The sequence below is a fragment of the Entelurus aequoreus genome, linkage group LG04 (genome assembly GCF_033978785.1).
Source record: "Entelurus aequoreus isolate RoL-2023_Sb linkage group LG04, RoL_Eaeq_v1.1, whole genome shotgun sequence".
Taxonomy (NCBI): Eukaryota; Metazoa; Chordata; class Actinopteri; order Syngnathiformes; family Syngnathidae; genus Entelurus; species Entelurus aequoreus.
In genome coordinates, this window is record NC_084734.1 from 3890440 (window position 1) to 3910801 (window position 20362).

The 20362-nt window shown below is 40.6% G+C and overlaps 5 protein-coding genes across 5 annotated transcripts; all 5 read left to right on the forward strand.

The window, feature by feature from the left end:
• Positions 1 to 456: 456 nt before the first annotated feature.
• LOC133648112 (protocadherin beta-16-like) lies at positions 457 to 3259 on the forward strand. The gene is made up of 2 exons (XM_062043893.1): positions 457 to 2850; positions 3164 to 3259. The coding sequence occupies exons 1-2, from the start codon at positions 457 to 459 to the stop codon at positions 3257 to 3259; spliced, it is 2490 nt and encodes an 829-aa protein (XP_061899877.1).
• Positions 3260 to 4498: 1239 nt separating this feature from the next.
• On the forward strand, positions 4499 to 7152 carry LOC133648113 (protocadherin beta-16-like). The gene is made up of 2 exons (XM_062043894.1): positions 4499 to 6895; positions 7141 to 7152. Exons 1-2 carry the CDS (start codon positions 4499 to 4501, stop codon positions 7150 to 7152), a joined length of 2409 nt encoding a protein of 802 aa, XP_061899878.1.
• Positions 7153 to 7831: 679 nt separating this feature from the next.
• LOC133648114 (protocadherin gamma-A12-like) lies at positions 7832 to 10151 on the forward strand. The gene is made up of 3 exons (XM_062043895.1): positions 7832 to 7851; positions 8058 to 9894; positions 10131 to 10151. The coding sequence occupies exons 1-3, from the start codon at positions 7832 to 7834 to the stop codon at positions 10149 to 10151; spliced, it is 1878 nt and encodes a 625-aa protein (XP_061899879.1).
• Positions 10152 to 12845: 2694 nt separating this feature from the next.
• LOC133648115 (protocadherin beta-16-like) lies at positions 12846 to 16622 on the forward strand. Its single transcript, XM_062043896.1, has 2 exons — positions 12846 to 15337; positions 16569 to 16622. The coding sequence occupies exons 1-2, from the start codon at positions 12944 to 12946 to the stop codon at positions 16620 to 16622; spliced, it is 2448 nt and encodes an 815-aa protein (XP_061899880.1). The 5' UTR covers positions 12846 to 12943.
• Positions 16623 to 17615: 993 nt separating this feature from the next.
• Positions 17616 to 20057, forward strand: LOC133648116 (protocadherin beta-16-like). Its single transcript, XM_062043897.1, has one exon. It carries the CDS (start codon positions 17616 to 17618, stop codon positions 20055 to 20057), a length of 2442 nt encoding a protein of 813 aa, XP_061899881.1.
• Positions 20058 to 20362: the final 305 nt, after the last annotated feature.

Below are 20362 nucleotides of genomic sequence, written 5' to 3' on the forward strand. Positions count from 1 at the left end.
TATTGTCTTGACTTTTCTCTGCTGATTCGTATGTATTTTCACCCAATTTCTCTATTGTAAAACTTTGGATGTGTGTTGCAGTAACCTTTATTATTTGTTAATATATACATGTTGATATTGTAGGATGCTTACAATTGCTTTAAAAAATACACAATTTCCCAAATGAACAGTCATGCAAAACATATGTACCACTGATGTGGGGTTGTGACAATTTTATGGAGAATCTTATCAACACACCTAAATGCTATGTCAACTATTGCACTCTAGGGGTCAGTATGCACTCATGAACAAATGTTATTTTCCCATCCATATATAGCAGCACACGTACCATATTTTAGTATTATTTAGCTCTGGCTGAGACGCTTGTTAACATGACGGTGATGCACAAAACTGTGGATATTTGAGGATATTATAACCATATTGTTTTAGATTTTGATATATCCATTTTTTGATGCAATGGAGAACAAAAGATTTGCATCCATTGGCTCCTGCCTCGCCTTTCTTTTCCTTTTCCTCAACACCATCAATGGAGACGTGAGCTACTCTATCCCAGAGGAGATGAAACGTGGATCTTTAATCGGGAATATCGCCAAGGATTTGGGACTTGATTTGGGCCAGTTATCTGCTCGTAAAGCACGCATTGATCCTGAGGATGACAACGTTCAGCACTGCGGCATCAACCTCAACACTGGTGACTTGGTTGTTCAGGAGAGGATTGACAGAGAAGGGCTTTGTGACAAAAAGGCTTCATGTGTTCTTAAACAAGAACTTGTGCTGGAAAATCCATTAGAGCTGCACCGTATTAATATTCGTGTTGTAGATATTAATGATAATTCACCACAGTTCAATGATGATTCACTCAAATTTGAAATCAGAGAATCAGCATACAAAGGTGCTCGCTTTCTTCTCGGAGAAGCACAGGATGGAGACATTGGTGAAAATGCGGTTCAAAGCTACACTTTACAGCAGAATGATCATTTCAAATTAAACGTAAACACTAAACCAGGTGGACGGAAGTACTGTGAATTGGTCTTAGACAAAGAATTAGATAGAGAAGATACAAAAGACATCATGCTCTCTCTGACTGCATATGATGGCGGCTCTCCTCAGAGATCAGGTACAGTAGTCATACATGTCACTGTGCTGGATGCTAATGATAATGTACCAGTGTTTAGTCAGACAGTCTATAAAGCCAGTCTGCCTGAAAACTCTCCTCTTGATACATTGGTGATCACAGTGAGTGCAAGTGATGCAGATGAAGGATTAAATAGTGAAATTACATATGCATTTGATCATGTTTCTGATGACAAAAGACATGCATTTACATTGCATCCCAAAACTGGAGATGTTAGAGTTGCTGGTGTTGTTGATTATGAGAAAATGTCATCATATGAAATGCAAATAAGCGCTAAAGATGGTCTTGGATTAGTGTCTTATTCAACATTAATTATTGATCTAATTGACGTAAATGACAACGCTCCTTTGATTAATATAAAGTCACTGTCTAATCCAGTACCAGAGAATGTGTCACCTGGTACAGAGGTGGGCATCATTAATGTTCAGGACAGAGACTCTGAGCAGAATGGACAAGTCCGCTGCTCCGTTCAAGAAAATGTACCCTTCAAGTTAGTTCCTTCTGTTAAAAACTATTATTCTCTGGTGACTACTGGACAACTGGACCGTGAACTAGTGTCTGATTACAACATTACAATCAGTGCCACTGACGAGGGCTCTCCTCCTCTGTCCTCCTCTAAAAGTCTTCACTTAACTGTAGCAGACATCAACGACAACCCACCTGTGTTTGAGGAACAGTCCTACAGTGCATATGTGAGTGAAAATAACAAAGCTGGCTCCACTTTATGTTCTGTTAGTGCTCAAGACCCCGACTGGAGACAGAATGGTACCGTGATTTATTCTCTGTTAGCTGCTGAGGTGAACAGTGCCCCGGTGTCCTCCTATGTGTCTGTTAACGGAGACACAGGTGTGATCCACGCTGTCAGGTCATTTGATTATGAACACTTGAGGAGTTTTAAAGTCCACGTCATGGCCAGAGACAACGGTTCTCCTCCACTGAGCAGCAACGTGAGCGTCAGTGTGTTCATATCGGATGTGAATGACAACTCTCCTCAGATACTGTACCCCTCCCCAGAGGGTAAGTCCTTCATGACAGAGCTGGTCCCCAAAGCTGCACACGGAGGCTCTGTGGTGTCCAAAGTGATAGCGGTGGACGCAGACTCCGGACAGAACGCCTGGCTGTCCTATCATATAGTCAAGTCCACTGATCCGGGACTTTTCACCATTGGTCTCCACAGTGGAGAGATCAGGACCCAGCGGGACATTTCTGAATCTGACAGCATGAAACAGAACCTGATTGTGGCAGTGAAAGATAACGGACAGCCCCCTCTCTCTGCCACCTGCTCCATGTATTTACTTATTTCTGACAACTTGGCTGAGGTGCCAGAACTGAAGGACATTTCTTATGAGGAGAAGAATTCCAAACTGACGTCTTATCTGATCATCGCGCTGGTGTCTGTGTCCACCTTCTTTCTGACCTTCATCATCATCGTCCTGGGTGTGAGGTTTTGTCGCAGGAGAAAGCCCAGACTGTTGTTTGATGGAGCAGTTGCCATCCCCAGCGCGTATCTGCCTCCTAATTACGCAGATGTTGACGGCACAGGAACTTTACGCAGCACCTACAACTATGACGCCTACTTGACAACAGGTTCTAGAACCAGTGACTTTAAGTTTGTGTCTTCTTACAATGACAACACGCTGCCTGCTGACCAGACTCTGAGGAAAAGTCCTTCTGACTTTGATGATGAGCTTCATGATTCTTTCGACCCTTTGGAGGTAGGAACCTTTAATATTATCGGCCATATTGGGCCAGTTAATCTTTTATATTTCACATTAAGTAATATTTATGTTTTAATGTGTTTACAGTCAAGTCATCTCTCAATACAGATGTCAATTTTGAGATTACAGTTTCTTGCAGACAGTCTTTCTTATTGTTTTGATGTGCTTCCATATCAAAAAACTTCCATTCATCCATTGTCTACCGCTTGTCGCTTTCATTTTAGATTTAATACAGAGAAGCTCACTGCTTGAGCTATTGAACTGTTTCTGTTGGGATTTTCGTTTAAGCAAAACATGTTTGTGTGGTCAGAGGTCACTGATATTGGATTTGATAAAAGGTTTTGATGGCTCACAATACCCTTTCTTTGACACTAATGTTCAGGCTCTTCCTCATTTCTATACGTAACACATTCAATAACAGTTTTATATGCCATGCTTGGTCATGATGTAAAAGTATAGGATGTACTCTGCTTATTACAACTTCAAAGTTGGGATGATTGTTTTGTATTGTTTTAAGTTACTAGTAAGACAATGAATAAGATATAAGAAGAATATAAACAGTCCAGTTCAAACTTACACGACTGAAGTATCCTTTGTAATAAAGGCTACAGATATAGTTGTGTTGTTATAGTCCATCCATCCATCCATTTTCTACCACTTGTCCTGTTTGAGGTCACGGGGGGTGCTGGAGCCTATCTCAGCTGCATTCGGGAGGAAGGCGAGTTACACCCTGGACAAGTCGCCACCTCATCGCAGGGCCAACACATATGTTGTTGTTTTTTTAATTGTAGTGAATATGCTGAATAATTAATTTGAATTATGATCCTTTCTGAAATAATGTATTTTACTTGAGAAAATGACACGCATTTAAAATTCAACTTACAATTTGAATTTTATTGACACAAGTTTGTCCATCAATTTGATAGAAAAACTACTTAAACAAATATTGAGAAATATTGCTGTGTGCAATAATTATTATGACCTGAGCTAGGAAAACTTCATGAAATATGTTTGAAACATGCTGAAATGTTGCTACATTACAGTGTCAAAGAAAGAGATTACCTGTTCATTTGTTATTTACTTGACTCACTTTGAACATATTCTGACTCTTTTACAAACGACTGCATGCGTGATCTCTGTCCATGGTTCTGAATTCATTGTCGCTGTTTCTTTTGAGTCTTTTTACCCAACTTATTTTTTAGATAATACATTTTAAAATGAACTGGACTTTATATTTGTGATAGAGTATTCCTTTTTATCTTCAGAAACATTTTAGTTGTAATAGTTATTATTTCAAAATTAGAAATGAACTGCTTCAAAATAACACAGTTTTTCAAATGAACGGCATTGACATGTTTAAATACCACAGATGTAGATATATGACAATCTTACTGTTATTCTTTTCCCCAAACAAGCTGTCATTTCGACAGTTGTGCTCTAGAGGTCAGTATGCACTCATTGACAGAATGTCCTTAATTTCCCACCCATTTATATCAACACACGTACCGGATTTTAGTCTTGTGAAAATCTTTTGGAGACGCTCGTGAACATCTCTACCGTGTAAAAGGCTCTGGCCATCGAGTGGGAGATTATAACCTGTTTTGATTTACATTTAGACATTTGTATTTTTTGTTTTGTTGCCACTATGGAGAACAAAAGATTTGCGCCACTAGGCTACAGCCTCGCCTTTCTTTTCTTCTTCCTCCACACCATCAATGGAGACGTGAGCTACTCCATCCCAGAGGAGATGAAACGTGGATCTGTCATTGGGAATATCGCCAAGGACTTGGGACTTGATTTGGGAAAATTATCTGCTCGTGAAGCACGCACTAATTCTGAAGATGACAACGTTCAGCACTGCGGCATCAACCTCAACACTGGTGACTTGATTGTTCAGGAGAGGATTGACAGGGAAGAGCTTTGTGGCAAAAAGGCTTCATGTGTTCTTAAACAAGAACTTGTGCTGGAAAATCCATTAGAGCTGCATCGTATTAATATCCGTATTTTAGATATTAATGATAATTCACCACAGTTTAATGAGGATTCACTTACATTTGAAATCCGAGAATCAGCAGACAAAGGTGCTCGTTTTCTTCTCGGGGAAGCACATGATGGAGACATCGGTGAAAATGCTGTTCAAAGCTACATTTTACAGGAGAATGATCATTTCAAATTAAATGTAAACACTAAACCAGCAGGGGGACAGAAGTACTGTGAATTGGTCTTAGACAAAGAATTAGATAGAGAAGATGAAAAAGACATCATGCTCTCTCTGACTGCATATGATGGCGGCTCTCCTCAGAGATCAGGTACAGTAGTCATACATGTCACTGTGCTGGATGCTAATGATAATGTACCAGTGTTTAGTCAGACAGTCTATAAAGCCAGTCTGCCTGAAAACTCTCCTCTTGATACATTGGTGATCACAGTGAGTGCAAGTGATGCAGATGAAGGATTAAATAGTGAAATTACATATGCATTTAACCATGTTTCTGATGACAAAAGACATGCATTTACATTGCATCCCAAAACTGGAGACGTCAGAGTGGCTGGTGTTGTTGATTATGAGAAAATGTCATCATATGAAATACAAGTAAGCGCTAAAGATGGGCTTGGATTAGTGTCTTATTCAACATTACTTGTTGATCTTACTGATGTAAATGATAATACTCCTGTTATACAACTAAAATCACGGTCTATTGCAATACCAGAGAATGTGTCACCTGGTACAGAGGTGGGCATCATTAATGTTCAGGACAGAGACTCTGAGCAGAATGGACAGGTCCGCTGTTCCATTCAACAACATTTCCCCTTTAAGTTAATACCTTCTATTAAAAACTATTATTCTCTGGTGACTACTGGACAACTGGACCGTGAACTAGTGTCTGATTACAACATTACAATCAGTGCCACTGACGAGGGCTCTCCTCCTCTGTCCTCCTCTAAAAGTCTTCACTTATCTGTAGCAGACATCAACGACAACCCACCTGTGTTTGAGGAACAGTCCTACAGTGCATATGTGAGTGAAAATAACAAAGCTGGCTCCACTTTATGTTCTGTTAGTGCTCGAGACCCCGACTGGAGACAGAACGGTACCGTGATTTATTCTCTGTTAGCCGCTGAGGTGAATGGTGCCCCGGTGTCCTCCTATGTGTCTGTTAATGGAGACACAGGTGTGATCCACGCTGTAAGATCATATGATTACGAACACTTGAGGAATTTTAAAGTCCACGTCATGGCCAGAGACAACGGTTCTCCTCCGCTGAGCAGCAACGTGAGCGTCAGTGTGTTCATATCGGATGTGAATGACAACTCTCCTCAGATACTGTACCCCTCCCCAGAGGGTAACTCCTTCATGACAGAGCTGGTCCCCAAAGCTGCACATGGAGGCTCTGTGGTGTCCAAAGTGATAGCGGTGGATGCAGACTCCGGACAGAACGCCTGGCTATCCTATCATATAGTCAAGTCCACTGATCCGGGACTTTTCACCATTGGTCTCCACAGTGGAGAGATCAGGACCCAGCGGGACATTTCTGAATCTGACAGCATGAAACAGAACCTGATTGTGTCAGTGAAAGATAACGGACAGCCCCCTCTCTCTGCCACCTGCTCCATGTATTTACTTATTTCGGATAATTTGGCTGAAGTGCCAGAACTGAAGGACATTTCTTATGAGGAGAAGAATTCCAAACTGACGTCTTATCTGATCATCGCGCTGGTGTCTGTGTCCACCTTCTTTCTGACCTTCATCATCATCGTCCTGGGTGTGAGGTTTTGTCGCAGGAGAAAGCCCAGACTGTTGTTTGATGGAGCAGTTGCCATCCCCAGCGCGTATCTGCCTCCTAATTACGCAGATGTTGACGGCACAGGAACTTTACGCAGCACCTACAACTATGACGCCTACTTGACAACAGGTTCTAGAACCAGTGACTTTAAGTTTGTGTCTTCTTACAATGACAACACGCTGCCTGCTGACCAGACTCTGAGGAAAAGTCCTTCTGACTTTGATGATGATCTTCACGATTCGTTCGACCCTCTGGAGGTAGGAACCTTTACAATATATTGTAGACCATATTGTGTAAGTGTATTTCACACACAACATATTAATGTGTTCATTTAATTCACTCACTTCCTTAAACAGGCAAAATATCTCTCAATATGTATGTCAATGTTGAAATTACACTTTATTGGTTAATATCTTTCTGATTCTTTTGATAAGCTTCCGTGTCAACCAATTGGTTATTTGTCCTTACTCTGATTTATTGCACATTATTGTGTTGCTATAAGCTCAATGCTTGAGATGTTGAGTGTTTTTGCTCGAATATTCATTTCATTCACAACAATATTTGTGAGGTCAGAGTGCACTGATATTAGACATGATAAAGGGTGTGCTGGCTCACAATCACTTTTGTTTGATGATTGGTTCAGGCTCTTCCTTACTTCCATACAAAACTCATCCAATAATTATTTTCTATTCCACGCTTGGTAGTGCTGGAATAAAATAGCGCATCCCCGCCTTCCGCCCGATTGTAGCTGAGATAGGCTCCAGCGCCCCCCGCGACGCCGAAGGGAATAAGCGGTAGAAAATGGATGGATGGATCCTGCCTGTTTATACTGTAACGGAGTTGGATTTGTCTTGTATTGTCTTAAGTTAGGGGAACACGGTGGTATTGGGGTTAGTGTGTGACCCCCCTGGGCTTGGGGTCGTTCTGTGTGCATGTTCTCCTTGTGACTGCGTGGGTTCCCTCCGAGTACTCCGGCTTCCTCCCACCTCCAAAGACATGCACCTGTGGATAGGTTGATTGGCAACACTAAATTGGCCCTAGTGTGTGAATGTGAGTGTAATTGCTGTCCGTCTATCTATGTTGGCCCTGCAATGAGATGGCAACTTGTCCAGGGTGTACCCCGCCTACCGCCTGAGTGCAGCTGGGATAGGCTCCAACACCCTCCGGATAAGTGGTAGAAAATAGATGGATAGATGGATGTTTTACGTTATCAGTAAGATAATACATTTGCTATGAAGTGAATATAGGGTCTGGTTCAAACTTAGACTAATGACTAATGAAGGGCTACACATACAGTTGTGTTGTCATAGTTTAGTTTTTTATTGTTGTGAATATGTGGAGTAATTATGTTGACTAACGGTTCCTGTAGGAATAATATTTCTCACTTGAGGAACTTGACTTACACTTGCTTTTTTTAAGCCCCTTGTTACGCTTGATTTTGGACAAAGAATTAGATAGAGAAGATGAAAAAGACATCATGCTCTCGCTGACTGCATATGATGGCGGCTCTCCTCAGAGATCAGGTACAGTAGTCATACATGTCACTGTGCTGGATGCTAATGATAATGTACCAGTGTTTAGTCAGACAGTCTATAAAGCCAGTCTGCCTGAAAACTCTCCTCTTGATACATTGGTGATCACAGTGAGTGCAAGTGATGCAGATGAAGGATTAAATAGTGAAATTGCATATGCATTTGATCATGCATCTGATGACGATATTAATGTATTTACATTGCATCCTAAAACTGGAGATGTTAGAGTGGCTGGTGTTGTTGATTATGAAAAAAAGTCATCATATGAAATGCAAATAAGCGCAATAGATGGTCTTGGATTGATTTCATATGGTTCTTTGATTATTGAAGTCACTGACAAAAACAACAACACCCCAGTTATACAACTAAAATCATTGAATATTGGAATACCAGAGAATGTGTCACCTGGTACAGAGGTGGGCATCATTAATGTTCAGGACAGAGACTCTGAGCAGAATGGACAGGTCCACTGCTCCGTTCAACAAAATGTCCCCTTTAAGTTAGTTCCTTCTATTAAAAACTATTATTCTCTGGTGACTACTGGACAACTGGACCGTGAACTATTGTCTGATTACAACATTACAATCAGTGCCACTGACGAGGGCTCTCCTCCTCTGTCCTCCTCTAAAAGTCTTCACTTATCTGTAGCAGACATCAACGACAACCCACCTGTGTTTGAGGAACAGTCCTACAGTGCATATGTGAGTGAAAATAACAAAGCTGGATCCACTTTATGTTCTGTTAGTGCTCGAGACCCTGACTGGAGACAGAATGGTACCGTGATTTATTCTCTGTTAGTTGCTGAGGTGAACGGTGCCCCGGTGTCCTCCTATGTGTCTGTTAACGGAGACACAGGTGTGATCCACGCTGTCAGGTCATTTGATTATGAACACTTGAGGAGTTTTAAAGTCCACGTCATGGCCAGAGACAACGGTTCTCCTCCGCTGAGCAGCAACGTGAGCGTCAGTGTGTTCATATTGGATGTGAATGACAACTCTCCTCAGATACTGTACCCCTCCCCAGAGGGTAACTCCTTCATGACCGAGCTGGTCCCCAAAGCTGCACACGGAGGCTCTGTGGTGTCCAAAGTGATAGCGGTGGACGCAGACTCCGGACAGAACGCCTGGCTGTCCTATCATATAGTCAAGTCCACTGATCCAGGACTTTTCACCATTGGTCTCCACAGTGGAGAGATCAGGACCCAGCGGGACATTTCTGAATCTGACAGCATGAAACAGAACCTGATTGTGGCAGTGAAAGATAACGGACAGCCCCCTCTCTCTGCCACCTGCTCCATGTATTTACTTATTTCTGACAACTTGGCTGAGGTCCCAGAACTGAAGGACATTTCTTATGAGGAGAAGAATTCCAAACTGACGTCTTATCTGATCATCGCGCTGGTGTCTGTGTCCACCTTCTTTCTGACCTTCATCATCATCGTCCTGGGTGTGAGGTTTTGTCGCAGGAGAAAGCCCAGACTGTTGTTTGATGGAGCAGTTGCCATCCCCAGCGCGTATCTGCCTCCTAATTACGCAGATGTTGACGGCACAGGAACTTTACGCAGCACCTACAACTATGACGCCTACTTGACAACAGGTTCTAGAACCAGTGACTTTAAGTTTGTGTCTTCTTACAATGACAACACGCTGCCTGCGGACCAGACTCTGAGGAAAAACCCTTCTGACTTTGATGATGATCTTCATGATTCTTTTGACCCTTTGGAGGTAAGAACCTTTGACAATATAGACCAGATGGTGCCAGTTAAGATTTTGTATTTTACATACACAAATATTTTTGTAATTTGTTTTGGTCGTTTCCTCATCCACTCAAATATTCTCTCAATATGAATGTTAATGTTTGAGATAACAAGGTTTTTCCTCGCTTATGATGTTTTTGTTTTATTTGATGTGCTACCATGTCAATTAACCTTTTGTTTTTCCTACTTCTGACTTTTTTACAGTTAGAGAAGCTCAATGCTTGAGATTTGTGTTTAATTCAAAATGTTTGTGAGGTCAGATGTCACTGATGTTAGACATTATTAAGGGTGTTGCCTGCTTACAATTGCTTTTGTTTGATGCTAAGGTTTGGCCTCTTCATCAGTTTTGTATCAAACTCACCTAAGAATGTTTTCATGTTCCATGCTTGGTCATGCTGGACATGTACAGGGCACCCCTTTGTTTTTAGTTTAATAAAACATTGGGAACATGGTCTTGTATTGTCTTAAAATGGTATTAAGACAATAAATATGATATGAGATTATAGGATCCAATTAAATTTTAGACAAATGAATTATATTTTAGAATACGGGCTACACATATAGTTGTGTTGTTATAGTGTTGTTGTTCTTTCATTGTTGAGAAAATCCGGAATATTTAAGTTGATTTATGATTCCTTTGGAAATCATTTAGAAAATGATATGTAATTAAAGGAAACTGCACTTTATTGGGGTTTTGCCTGTCATTCACAATCATTATGTGAGACACAAACACACGTCATTATTTAAGCTAAAGAAAATAAAAACGCTTCCAAGATGCGACTAATGGCACCATTGTCGTCTTCAAAGCCCTCTAAATCCACTTCAAAACCCTCCTTCAATGTTTTACATGCACACTGCAAGTAAAATAATTATTACTTTGAACTGTTTTATATTTACATTTTTACCCTGAAAAGTGGTATACCAAATAAAATGTATTATTAGTATTAGTATTATTATTATATAATATAGTAACAGTCATGTTCATGACATATTGTAATGTGTACAATATTTACCTACTTTCGTCATTTTAAACATTACCTGAACTTACTTCCTATGCACATTTCTTTCAGTGCCCATAGCAACGCACTTCTGACTTCGGGCAACACACGTGTGGGTTTTTCTATCATGTCGGACTTGGTAACACACGATAAAGATGGCTATTTTTGGAAAATTACGATTTACAACCTAATATTTTTGAACCTGAACATACAGAGGCTGAATTGCTGGTTATAGAAGCTGAGCGACCACAAAGAGAGGGTGAAACAGTGGCACAAACGGAAGCCAAAAGAGTCAGAACCGCCGTGACCTGACAATCTAAATATAGAGCTTGAAGCCAAGATATGCCGAACGAAATGGAGTGCATACCCAAAGTTAACAACAAAACAACATCTCCAGCCCGCTTGACCAAAAGGAAACATGTCCATGTATCGAGTGAGTCACTATAATATAGCCCATAATACATGCAGTAGGTCATGCTTGTTGTGAGTACAACTACAAACACTGTCGAGCTTTAGCTTCCTCTTCTTGTGTATGTCCTCAGATCGCCAGCTCCTTTGCAGTAAGCCAGTCCAGCGTCTCGTCATCTAAGTTTATCAGGCCTCGGTCGCCATGTGGTGTGCGGTGTTTTGGGCAGCTGGTTATAAAATGTTCCACATTCTGTTGGGGTTCTCCACATTTACAGTGGGCACTGTCCGTGAGGCTCCACTGTTGCATTGCTTCACGGAAGCGTGCCACACCTGCCCTCGGGCAAGCTGGCTGTGTTCAAACAAAACGCGAAATGTGGTCTGATACTTTATAGATACCGTAATATGATTACTCACGTTTTAGTCAGTACAAATTGGTGTCCTATCACATTGTGTTGTGCATTACAAACTCAAAAGCCATTCAGCTTTTGACGCAGAAGCTAACTTATGGCAAATGCTATAGCACGTCCTCACAAGGTGATGTGTTACTACGCTAAAACAAACAGTACCGCAGTGTTTGTGCTTATAATGACAATGTCGCTATACAGCTTAGTTATTATGCAGGTTAAAGAACTTAAATTAAGGATTGCTGACTTTTTTTCGGTGTATTTTTAGAGTGATTTGGAAGCAGAATAGATTGCTGCCATTAGCAGCATTGATATCCATGCAAAAACAAAACAAACCAAAACAATGTACTTGTGTTGTTGTCTCTCATAAGGATTTTGAACGATTCCAAAAAAACATTCCAAAAAAAAAGTGCAGTTCCCCTTTAAGCTTCATGTTACACTCATCCATCCATTTAAATTTGTATTATACAAGTTTTGTCTGTCAGCTCAATAGACAAACTTTAACCAAATATTAAGACATGTTGCTGGAGTTTGTTGTTGGTATGACCTGAAAGAGAAGAACTTCACAATATTTATCGTTTAAAACATGCGTAAATGTAACTGTCAGAGCTGCTACATTATATTTTGAAGGAAGAAGACAAGCTTTGGAATGTGTGTCTACTTTACTGGTTTTAAACTTAGTCTGACTCTTTAAGAAGCTGCCAGTGCATGTACCTCTGTCCATGGTGCTGAAATTATTGTCACCTTTTCTTCCGTGTCATTGAAACCATTTTTTTCAGAATATCACATTTAAATCATTTTGACTTTACATTTGTGATAACGTTTTCTTGAATGTTTTTAAAACACATATTCGTTTTGATTGATTTAGTCCTGTATAACCAGAATTACTTTAAAATGTCACACTTTTGCTAAATAAACCATCATGAATTATCTTAAACAAATAAACATGACAATCTTACTGATATTATTTCAATCACACAAGCTGCGATGTCGACAATTGCACTCTAGGGGTCAGTATGCACTAATGAAAAAAAAATCCCTATTTCCCACCCATTTACATCAACACACGTACCAGATTTTAGTATTTGTGTAGCTCCGGTGGAAACGCTCGGTAACACATATGTCCTGTAAAAGGCTTTTAATATCCGTGGAGACTATAACAATGTTGTTCTAGAGTGAGACATTTTCTTCTTATGATTTTGTTACAATGGAGAGCAAAAGATTAGCGTCTTTAGGCTACAGCCTCGCCTTTTTTTTCTTCTTCCTCCACACCATCAATGGAGACGTGAGCTACTCCATCCAAGAGGAGATGAAACGTGGATCTGTCATTGGAAATATCGCCAAGGATTTGGGACTTAGCTTGGACCAGTTTTCTGCTCGTAAAGCACGCATTAATCCTGAGGGTAACAACGTTCAGCACTGCGGCATCAACCTCAACACTGGTGACTTGATTGTTCAGGAGAGGATTGACAGAGAAGGGCTTTGTGGCAAAAAGACTTCATGTGTTCTCAAACAAGAACTTGTGCTGGGAAATCCATTAGAGCTGCAACATATTAATATCCGTATTTTAGATATTAATGACAATTCACCACAGTTTAACGAGGATTCAGTTAAATTTGAAATCCAAGAATCAGCGGTGAAGGGTGCTCATTTCCTTCTTAGAGAAGCACATGATGGAGACATCGGAGAAAATGCTGTTCAAAGCTACACTTTACAGCAGAATGATCATTTCAAATTAAATGTAAACACTAAACCAGGTGGACGGAAGTACTGTGAATTGGTCTTAGACAAAGAATTAGATAGAGAAGATGAAAAAGACATCATGCTCTCTCTGACTGCATATGATGGCGGCTCTCCTCAGAGATCAGGTACAGTAGTCATACATGTCACTGTGCTGGATGCTAATGATAATGTACCAGTGTTTAGTCAGACAGTCTATAAAGCCAGTCTGCCTGAAAACTCTCCTCTAGATACATTGGTGATCACAGTGAGTGCAAGTGATGCAGATGAAGGATTAAATAGTGAAATTACATATGCATTTGATCATGTTTCTGATGACAATAATAATGTATTTACATTGCATCCCAAAACTGGAGATGTTAGAGTGGCTGGTGTTGTTGATTATGAGAAAATGTCATCATATGAAATGCAAATAAGCGCAATTGACGGTCTAGGATTGATTTCATATAGTTCTTTGATTATTGAAGTTATTGACACAAATGACAACGCTCCTGTGATTAATTTAAACTCACTGTCTAATCCAATACCAGAGAATGTGTCACCTGGTACAGAGGTGGGCATCATTAATGTTCAGGACAGAGACTCTGAGATGAATGGACAGATCCACAGCTCTATTCAGCAAAATGTTCCCTTTAAGTTAGTTCCTTCTATTAAAAACTATTATCATCTTGTGACTACTGGACAACTGGACCGTGAACTAGTGTCTGATTACAACATTACAATCAGTGCCACTGACGAGGGCTCTCCTCCTCTGTCCTCCTCTAAAAGGCTTCACCTGACTGTAGCAGACATCAATGACAACCCACCTGTGTTTGAGGAACAGTCCTACAGCGCATATGTGAGTGAAAATAACAAAGCTGGCTCCACTTTATGTTCTGTTAGTGCTCGAGACCCCGACTGGAGACAGAACGGTACCGTGATTTATTCTCTGTTAGCCGCTGAGGTGAACGGTGCCCCGGTGTCCTCCTATGTGTCTGTTAACGGAGACACAGGTGTGATCCACGCTGTCAGGTCATTTGATTATGAACACTTGAGGAGTTTTAAAGTCCACGTCATGGCCAGAGACAACGGTTCTCCTCCACTGAGCAGCAACGTGAGTGTCAGTGTGTTCATATCGGATGTGAATGACAACTCTCCTCAGATACTGTACCCCTCCCCAGAGGGTAACTCCTTCATGACCGAGCTGGTCCCCAAAGCTGCACATGGAGGCTCTGTGGTGTCCAAAGTGATAGCGGTGGACGCAGACTCCGGACAGAACGCCTGGCTGTCCTATCATATAGTCAAGTCCACTGATCCGGGACTTTTCACCATTGGTCTCCACAGTGGAGAGATCAGGACCCAGCGGGACATTTCTGAATCTGACAGCATGAAACAGAACCTGATTGTGGCAGTGAAAGATAACGGACAGCCCCCTCTCTCTGCCACCTGCTCCATGTATTTACTTATTTCTGACAACTTGGCTGAGGTGCCAGAACTGAAGGACATTTCTTATGAGGAGAATAATTCCAAGCTGACGTCTTATCTGATCATCTCCCTGGTGTCTGTGTCCACCTTCTTTCTGACCTTCATCATCATCGTCCTGGGTGTGAGGTTTTGTCGCAGGAGAAAGCCCAGACTGTTGTTTGATGGAGCAGTTGCCATCCCCAGCGCGTATCTGCCTCCTAATTACGCAGATGTTGACGGCACAGGAACTTTACGCAGCACCTACAACTATGACGCCTACTTGACAACAGGTTCTAGAACCAGTGACTTTAAGTTTGTGTCTTCTTACAATGACAACACGCTGCCTGCTGACCAGACTCTGAGGAAAAGTCCTTCTGACTTCGATGATGACCTTCATGACTCGTTTGATCCTTTGGAGGTAGGTACCTTTATCATCCATCCATCCATCCATCCATTTTTCTACCGCTTTTTCCCTTCGGGTCGCGGGAGGCACTGGAGTCTATCTCAGCTACAATCGGGCGGAAGGCTGGGTTCACCCTGGACAAGTCGCCACCTCATCGCAGGGCTAACACAGATAGACAGACAACATTCACACTCACATTTCTTTATCAATATGAATTAAATTGTGCTGAATAAGCTAAAACCTGCCATTTTAAAAACAAAAAAATATATATAATCATTTGTTGCGCTATTCTTTATGAAGTAGAAATGCTTTCTCAATTTGAATATTAATTTGAATATTGCAATTGTTCTGCTGACGATATTTGTGTTTTTTATACTTGCTTTACTATACAGCTATGACAAAATAGTAGTTTTGTATCCCATGTATTTATTGGGCTTCCTTGTTTTGATTATACCTAAATTCAATGTAATTAATGGTTGTATTTTTTAAGCTATTTGTGTGCATGAACATTCATATGCAGGTAAATACTTTATTATTGACTACTAATGTATAGAAAATGACTATCCCGCTGTCATATTTCTTTCTTAGCATATTTTGGGCAGATGTACAATACATAAAGGTTGTTGCTTTGTTCCTTTTAATCACTAATAGTAATGAAACATATGGTCACTACATCCAATTGAATTGAAAATAGAGAAAAACCTTGGGTCCACCATTCAGACAATAGTTTCCACTCTTCTGGAAATAGTATATACATGCATATTGTTGAATTGTGTCCATGGCAAATGTTGGTTCATTCAGTAGTTTTTGAGGTTAGCGGTCACTGATATTAAGTTTGATAGTATGTTGGCTCACTATCTCGATTGTCTGAATCCTAAGCTCAGACTTCCTCATTATTTCTACACTTAACTCATACAAAAATGCCTTATGGTTCATGCTTCACTGGCACAAAGTCATGTTTTAACAGCTCAGGGTCTTCATTATTTTCATTATTACTTATACCGCTTATTCTCATTAGGGTCACAGTTAAGCTAGAGTCTATCCCAGATGGCTTTATGCAAGAAGAGAGGTACACATTGGATTGGTCTCCAGCCAATGGCAGGACACACAAAGACAAAGAGCATATTTTGGTAAATTAAGAGCTAGAAACCAGAGCACCTGTACAAAACCCATGCATGAGGAGATGTAAATTCCAAATAGAAATGCCCACACTGGGTGTTAAATGCTCAAACCCCTGACTCTAAAGCTAAAAGGCAACCCACTCTCCCATCAAGAGGCCAAGTACAGGGCCTTCGTTTAAAAAAAAAAAAAAGCATTGTTTTGTAATATTTCCTGATTTCTTATAGGTAGAAAAACATGTAAAAATTATACAAAAAATAGGGTCAAGTTTAAACTTCAGTCGAAAAATTATGATTTTTTTTTTTTTTCAAAGATTGTTTTGTGCTTTGAAAGACTCAAGTCTATTTACAGTGCATAGGTTATATCTGCTTTCCAATCCATTAAAAAAGCATGTATCTAAATTTACCAAGTGAAAATCACAAGGCATCACGTTGTAACTTTATTTTTATTCATATTACTTTGTGGCTAAGTGAAAACACTTGGAAATGTGTTGAGAATTGCTGGAGCTACAGGTGGCTATTGTTACAAACTAAGGGAGAAAGGCTCGAAGCGATGAATTGTGTGATACATAAATAATTGAAAATGTGCAGTTTGAATTGCTCATTTACAAGTTCAATAAGTGTCTTCTCTTTATTATCTGCGTTGCTGGCTTTGAACACATTATGAACATTTAACGAGCACATAAAAGCACATATCTCTGTCCATTGTGCTGAACTCAATATTGTCTGACTTTTCTCTGCTGATTCTTATGTATTTTTACCCAATTTCTCTATTGTAAAACTTTGGATGTGTGTTGCAGTAACCTTTATTATTTGTTAACATATAAATGTTGATATTGTAGAATGCTTACAATTGCTTTAAAAACTGCACAATTTCCCAAATGAACAGTCATGCAAAACATACGTACCACTGATGTGGGGTTGTGACAATTTTATGGAGAATCTTATCAACACAACTAAATGCTATGTCAACTATTGCACTCTAGGGGTCAGTATGCACTCATGAACAAATGTTATTTTCCCATCCATATATAGCAGCACACGTACCATATTTTAGTATTATTTAGCTCTGGCTGAGACGCTTGTTAACATGACGGTGATGCAAAAATCTGTGGATATTTGAGGATATTATAACCATATTGTTTTAGATTTTGATTCATCCATTTTTTGATGCAATGGAGAACAAAAGATTTGCATCCAATGGCTACTGCCTCGCCTTTCTTTTCCTTTTCCTCAACACCATCAATGGAGACGTGAGCTACTCTATCCCAGAGGAGATGAAACGTGGATCTGTAATTGGGAATATCGCCAAGGATTTGGGACTTGATTTGGGCCAGTTATCTGCTCGTAAAGCACGCATTGATCCTGAGGATGACAACGTTCAGCACTGCGGCATCAACCTCAACACTGGTGACTTGGTTGTTCAGGAGAGGATTGACAGAGAAGGGCTTTGTGACAAAAAGGCTTCATGTGTTCTAAAACAAGAACTTGTGCTGGAAAATCCATTAGAGCTGCAGCGTATTAATATTCGTGTTGTAGATATTAATGATAATTCACCACAGTTCAATGAGGATTCACTCAAATTTGAAATCGGAGAATCAGCAGACAAAGGTGCTCGTTTTCTTCTTGGGGAAGCACAGGATGGAGACATTGGTGAAAATGCTGTTCAAAGCTACACTTTGCAGCAGAATGATCATTTCAAATTAAATGTAAACACTAAACCAGGTGGACGGAAGTACTGTGAATTGGTCTTAGACAAAGAATTAGATAGAGAAGATGAAAAAGACATCACGCTCTCTCTGACTGCATATGATGGCGGCTCTCCTCAGAGATCAGGTACAGTAGTCATACATGTCACTGTGCTGGATGCTAATGATAATGTACCAGTGTTTAGTCAGACAGTCTATAAAGCCAGTCTGCCTGAAAACTCTCCTCTTGATACATTGGTGATCACAGTGAGTGCAAGTGATGCAGATGAAGGATTGAATAGTGAAATTACATATGCATTTGATCATGTTTCTGATGACAAAAGACATGCATTTACATTGCATCCCAAAACTGGAGATGTTAGAGTTGCTGGTGTTGTTGATTATGAGAAAATGTCATCATATGAAATGCAAATAAGCGCTAAAGATGGTCTTGGATTAGTGTCTTATTCAACATTAATTATTGATCTTATTGACGTAAATGACAACGCTCCTTTGATTAATATAAAGTCACTGTCTAATCCAGTACCAGAGAATGTGTCACCTGGTACAGAGGTGGGCATCATTAATGTTCAGGACAGAGACTCTGAGCAGAATGGACAAGTCCGCTGCTCCGTTCAAGAAAATGTACCCTTCAAGTTAGTTCCTTCTGTTAAAAACTATTATTCTCTGGTGACTACTGGACAACTGGACCGTGAACTAGCGTCTGATTACAACATTACAATCAGTGCCACTGACGAGGGCTCTCCTCCTCTATCCTCCTCTAAAAGTCTTCACTTATCTGTAGCAGACATCAACGACAACCCACCTGTGTTTGAGGAACAGTCCTACAGTGCATATGTGAGTGAAAATAACAAAGCTGGATCCACTTTATGTTCCGTTAGTGCTCAAGACCCCGACTGGAGACAGAATGGTACCGTGATTTATTCACTGTTAGCCGCTGATGTGAACGGTGCCTCGGTGTCCTCCTATGTGTCTGTTAACGGAGACACAGGTGTGATCCACGCTGTCAGGTCATTTGATTATGAACACTTGAGGAGTTTTAAAGTCCACGTCATGGCCAGAGACAACGGTTCTCCTCCACTGAGCAGCAACGTGAGCGTCAGTGTGTTCATATCGGATGTGAATGACAACTCTCCTCAGATACTGTACCCCTCCCCAGAGGGTAACTCCTTCATGACCGAGCTGGTCCCCAAAGCTGCACACGGAGGCTCTGTGGTGTCCAAAGTGATAGCGGTGGATGCAGACTCCGGACAGAACGCCTGGCTGTCCTATCATATAGTCAAGTCCACTGATCCAGGACTTTTCACCATTGGTCTCCACAGTGGCGAGATCAGGACCCAGCGGGACATTTCTGAATCTGACAGCATGAAACAGAACCTGATTGTGGCAGTGAAAGATAACGGACAGCCCCCTCTCTCTGCCACCTGCTCCATGTATTTACTTATTTCTGATAACTTGGCTGAGGTGCCAGAACTGAAGGACATTTCTTATGAGGAGAAGAATTCCAAACTGACGTCTTATCTGATCATCGCGCTGGTGTCTGTGTCCACCTTCTTTCTGACCTTCATCATCATCGTCCTGGGTGTGAGGTTTTGTCGCAGGAGAAAGCCCAGACTGTTGTTTGATGGAGCAGTTGCCATCCCCAGCGCGTATCTGCCTCCTAATTACGCAGATGTTGATGGCACAGGAACTTTACGCAGCACCTACAACTATGACGCCTACTTGACAACAGGTTCTAGAACCAGTGACTTCAAGTTTGTGTCTTCTTACAATGACAACACGCTGCCTGCTGACCAGACTCTGAGGAAAATTCCTTCTGACTTTGATGATGAACTTCATGACTCTTTTGATCCTTTGGAGGTAGGAACCTTTATCATTATAAACCATTATTGTGCAGGATACGCTTAAACCTGTCATTTCAAAAACAAACATTAATGTAATTGAGCCATTTCTCAACAGTTCAAAATATTTTCTCAATTTGAATGTTGATTTTAATCTTGCAGTTATTCTGCTGAATATATTTGTGTTTCTTTAGATCTGCTTTCCAATTTAGCCACGACAAGATAGGAGTTTGTTGTCCCATTTTTTAGTGTGCTTCCCTGTTGTGATCCAACACAGGTTCAGTGTCAGCAGTGGTTATATTTATTAAGCTATTTTTGTGCTTGAACATTCCTATTCATATAAGTACATTTTCATTGACTGCTGTTGTTCAA

Excerpts from the sequence above, each read along its gene's own strand:
- LOC133648112 (XM_062043893.1), top strand. The coding sequence starts at position 457 with ATGGAGAACAAAAGATTTGCATCCATTGGCTCCTGCCTCGCCTTTCTT. Across the intron at positions 2,851-3,163 it reads ATTCTTTCGACCCTTTGGAG|AGGTCACTGATATTGGATTT; the intron begins GTAGGAACCTTT and ends TTGTGTGGTCAG.
- LOC133648113 (XM_062043894.1), top strand. The coding sequence starts at position 4,499 with ATGGAGAACAAAAGATTTGCGCCACTAGGCTACAGCCTCGCCTTTCTT.
- LOC133648114 (XM_062043895.1), top strand. The coding sequence starts at position 7,832 with ATGGATGTTTTACGTTATCA. Across the intron at positions 7,852-8,057 it reads ATGGATGTTTTACGTTATCA|CCCCTTGTTACGCTTGATTT; the intron begins GTAAGATAATAC and ends GCTTTTTTTAAG. Across the intron at positions 9,895-10,130 it reads ATTCTTTTGACCCTTTGGAG|TTAGAGAAGCTCAATGCTTG; the intron begins GTAAGAACCTTT and ends ACTTTTTTACAG.
- LOC133648115 (XM_062043896.1), top strand. The coding sequence starts at position 12,944 with ATGGAGAGCAAAAGATTAGCGTCTTTAGGCTACAGCCTCGCCTTTTTT. Across the intron at positions 15,338-16,568 it reads ACTCGTTTGATCCTTTGGAG|CTAAAAGGCAACCCACTCTC; the intron begins GTAGGTACCTTT and ends CTGACTCTAAAG.
- LOC133648116 (XM_062043897.1), top strand. The coding sequence starts at position 17,616 with ATGGAGAACAAAAGATTTGCATCCAATGGCTACTGCCTCGCCTTTCTT.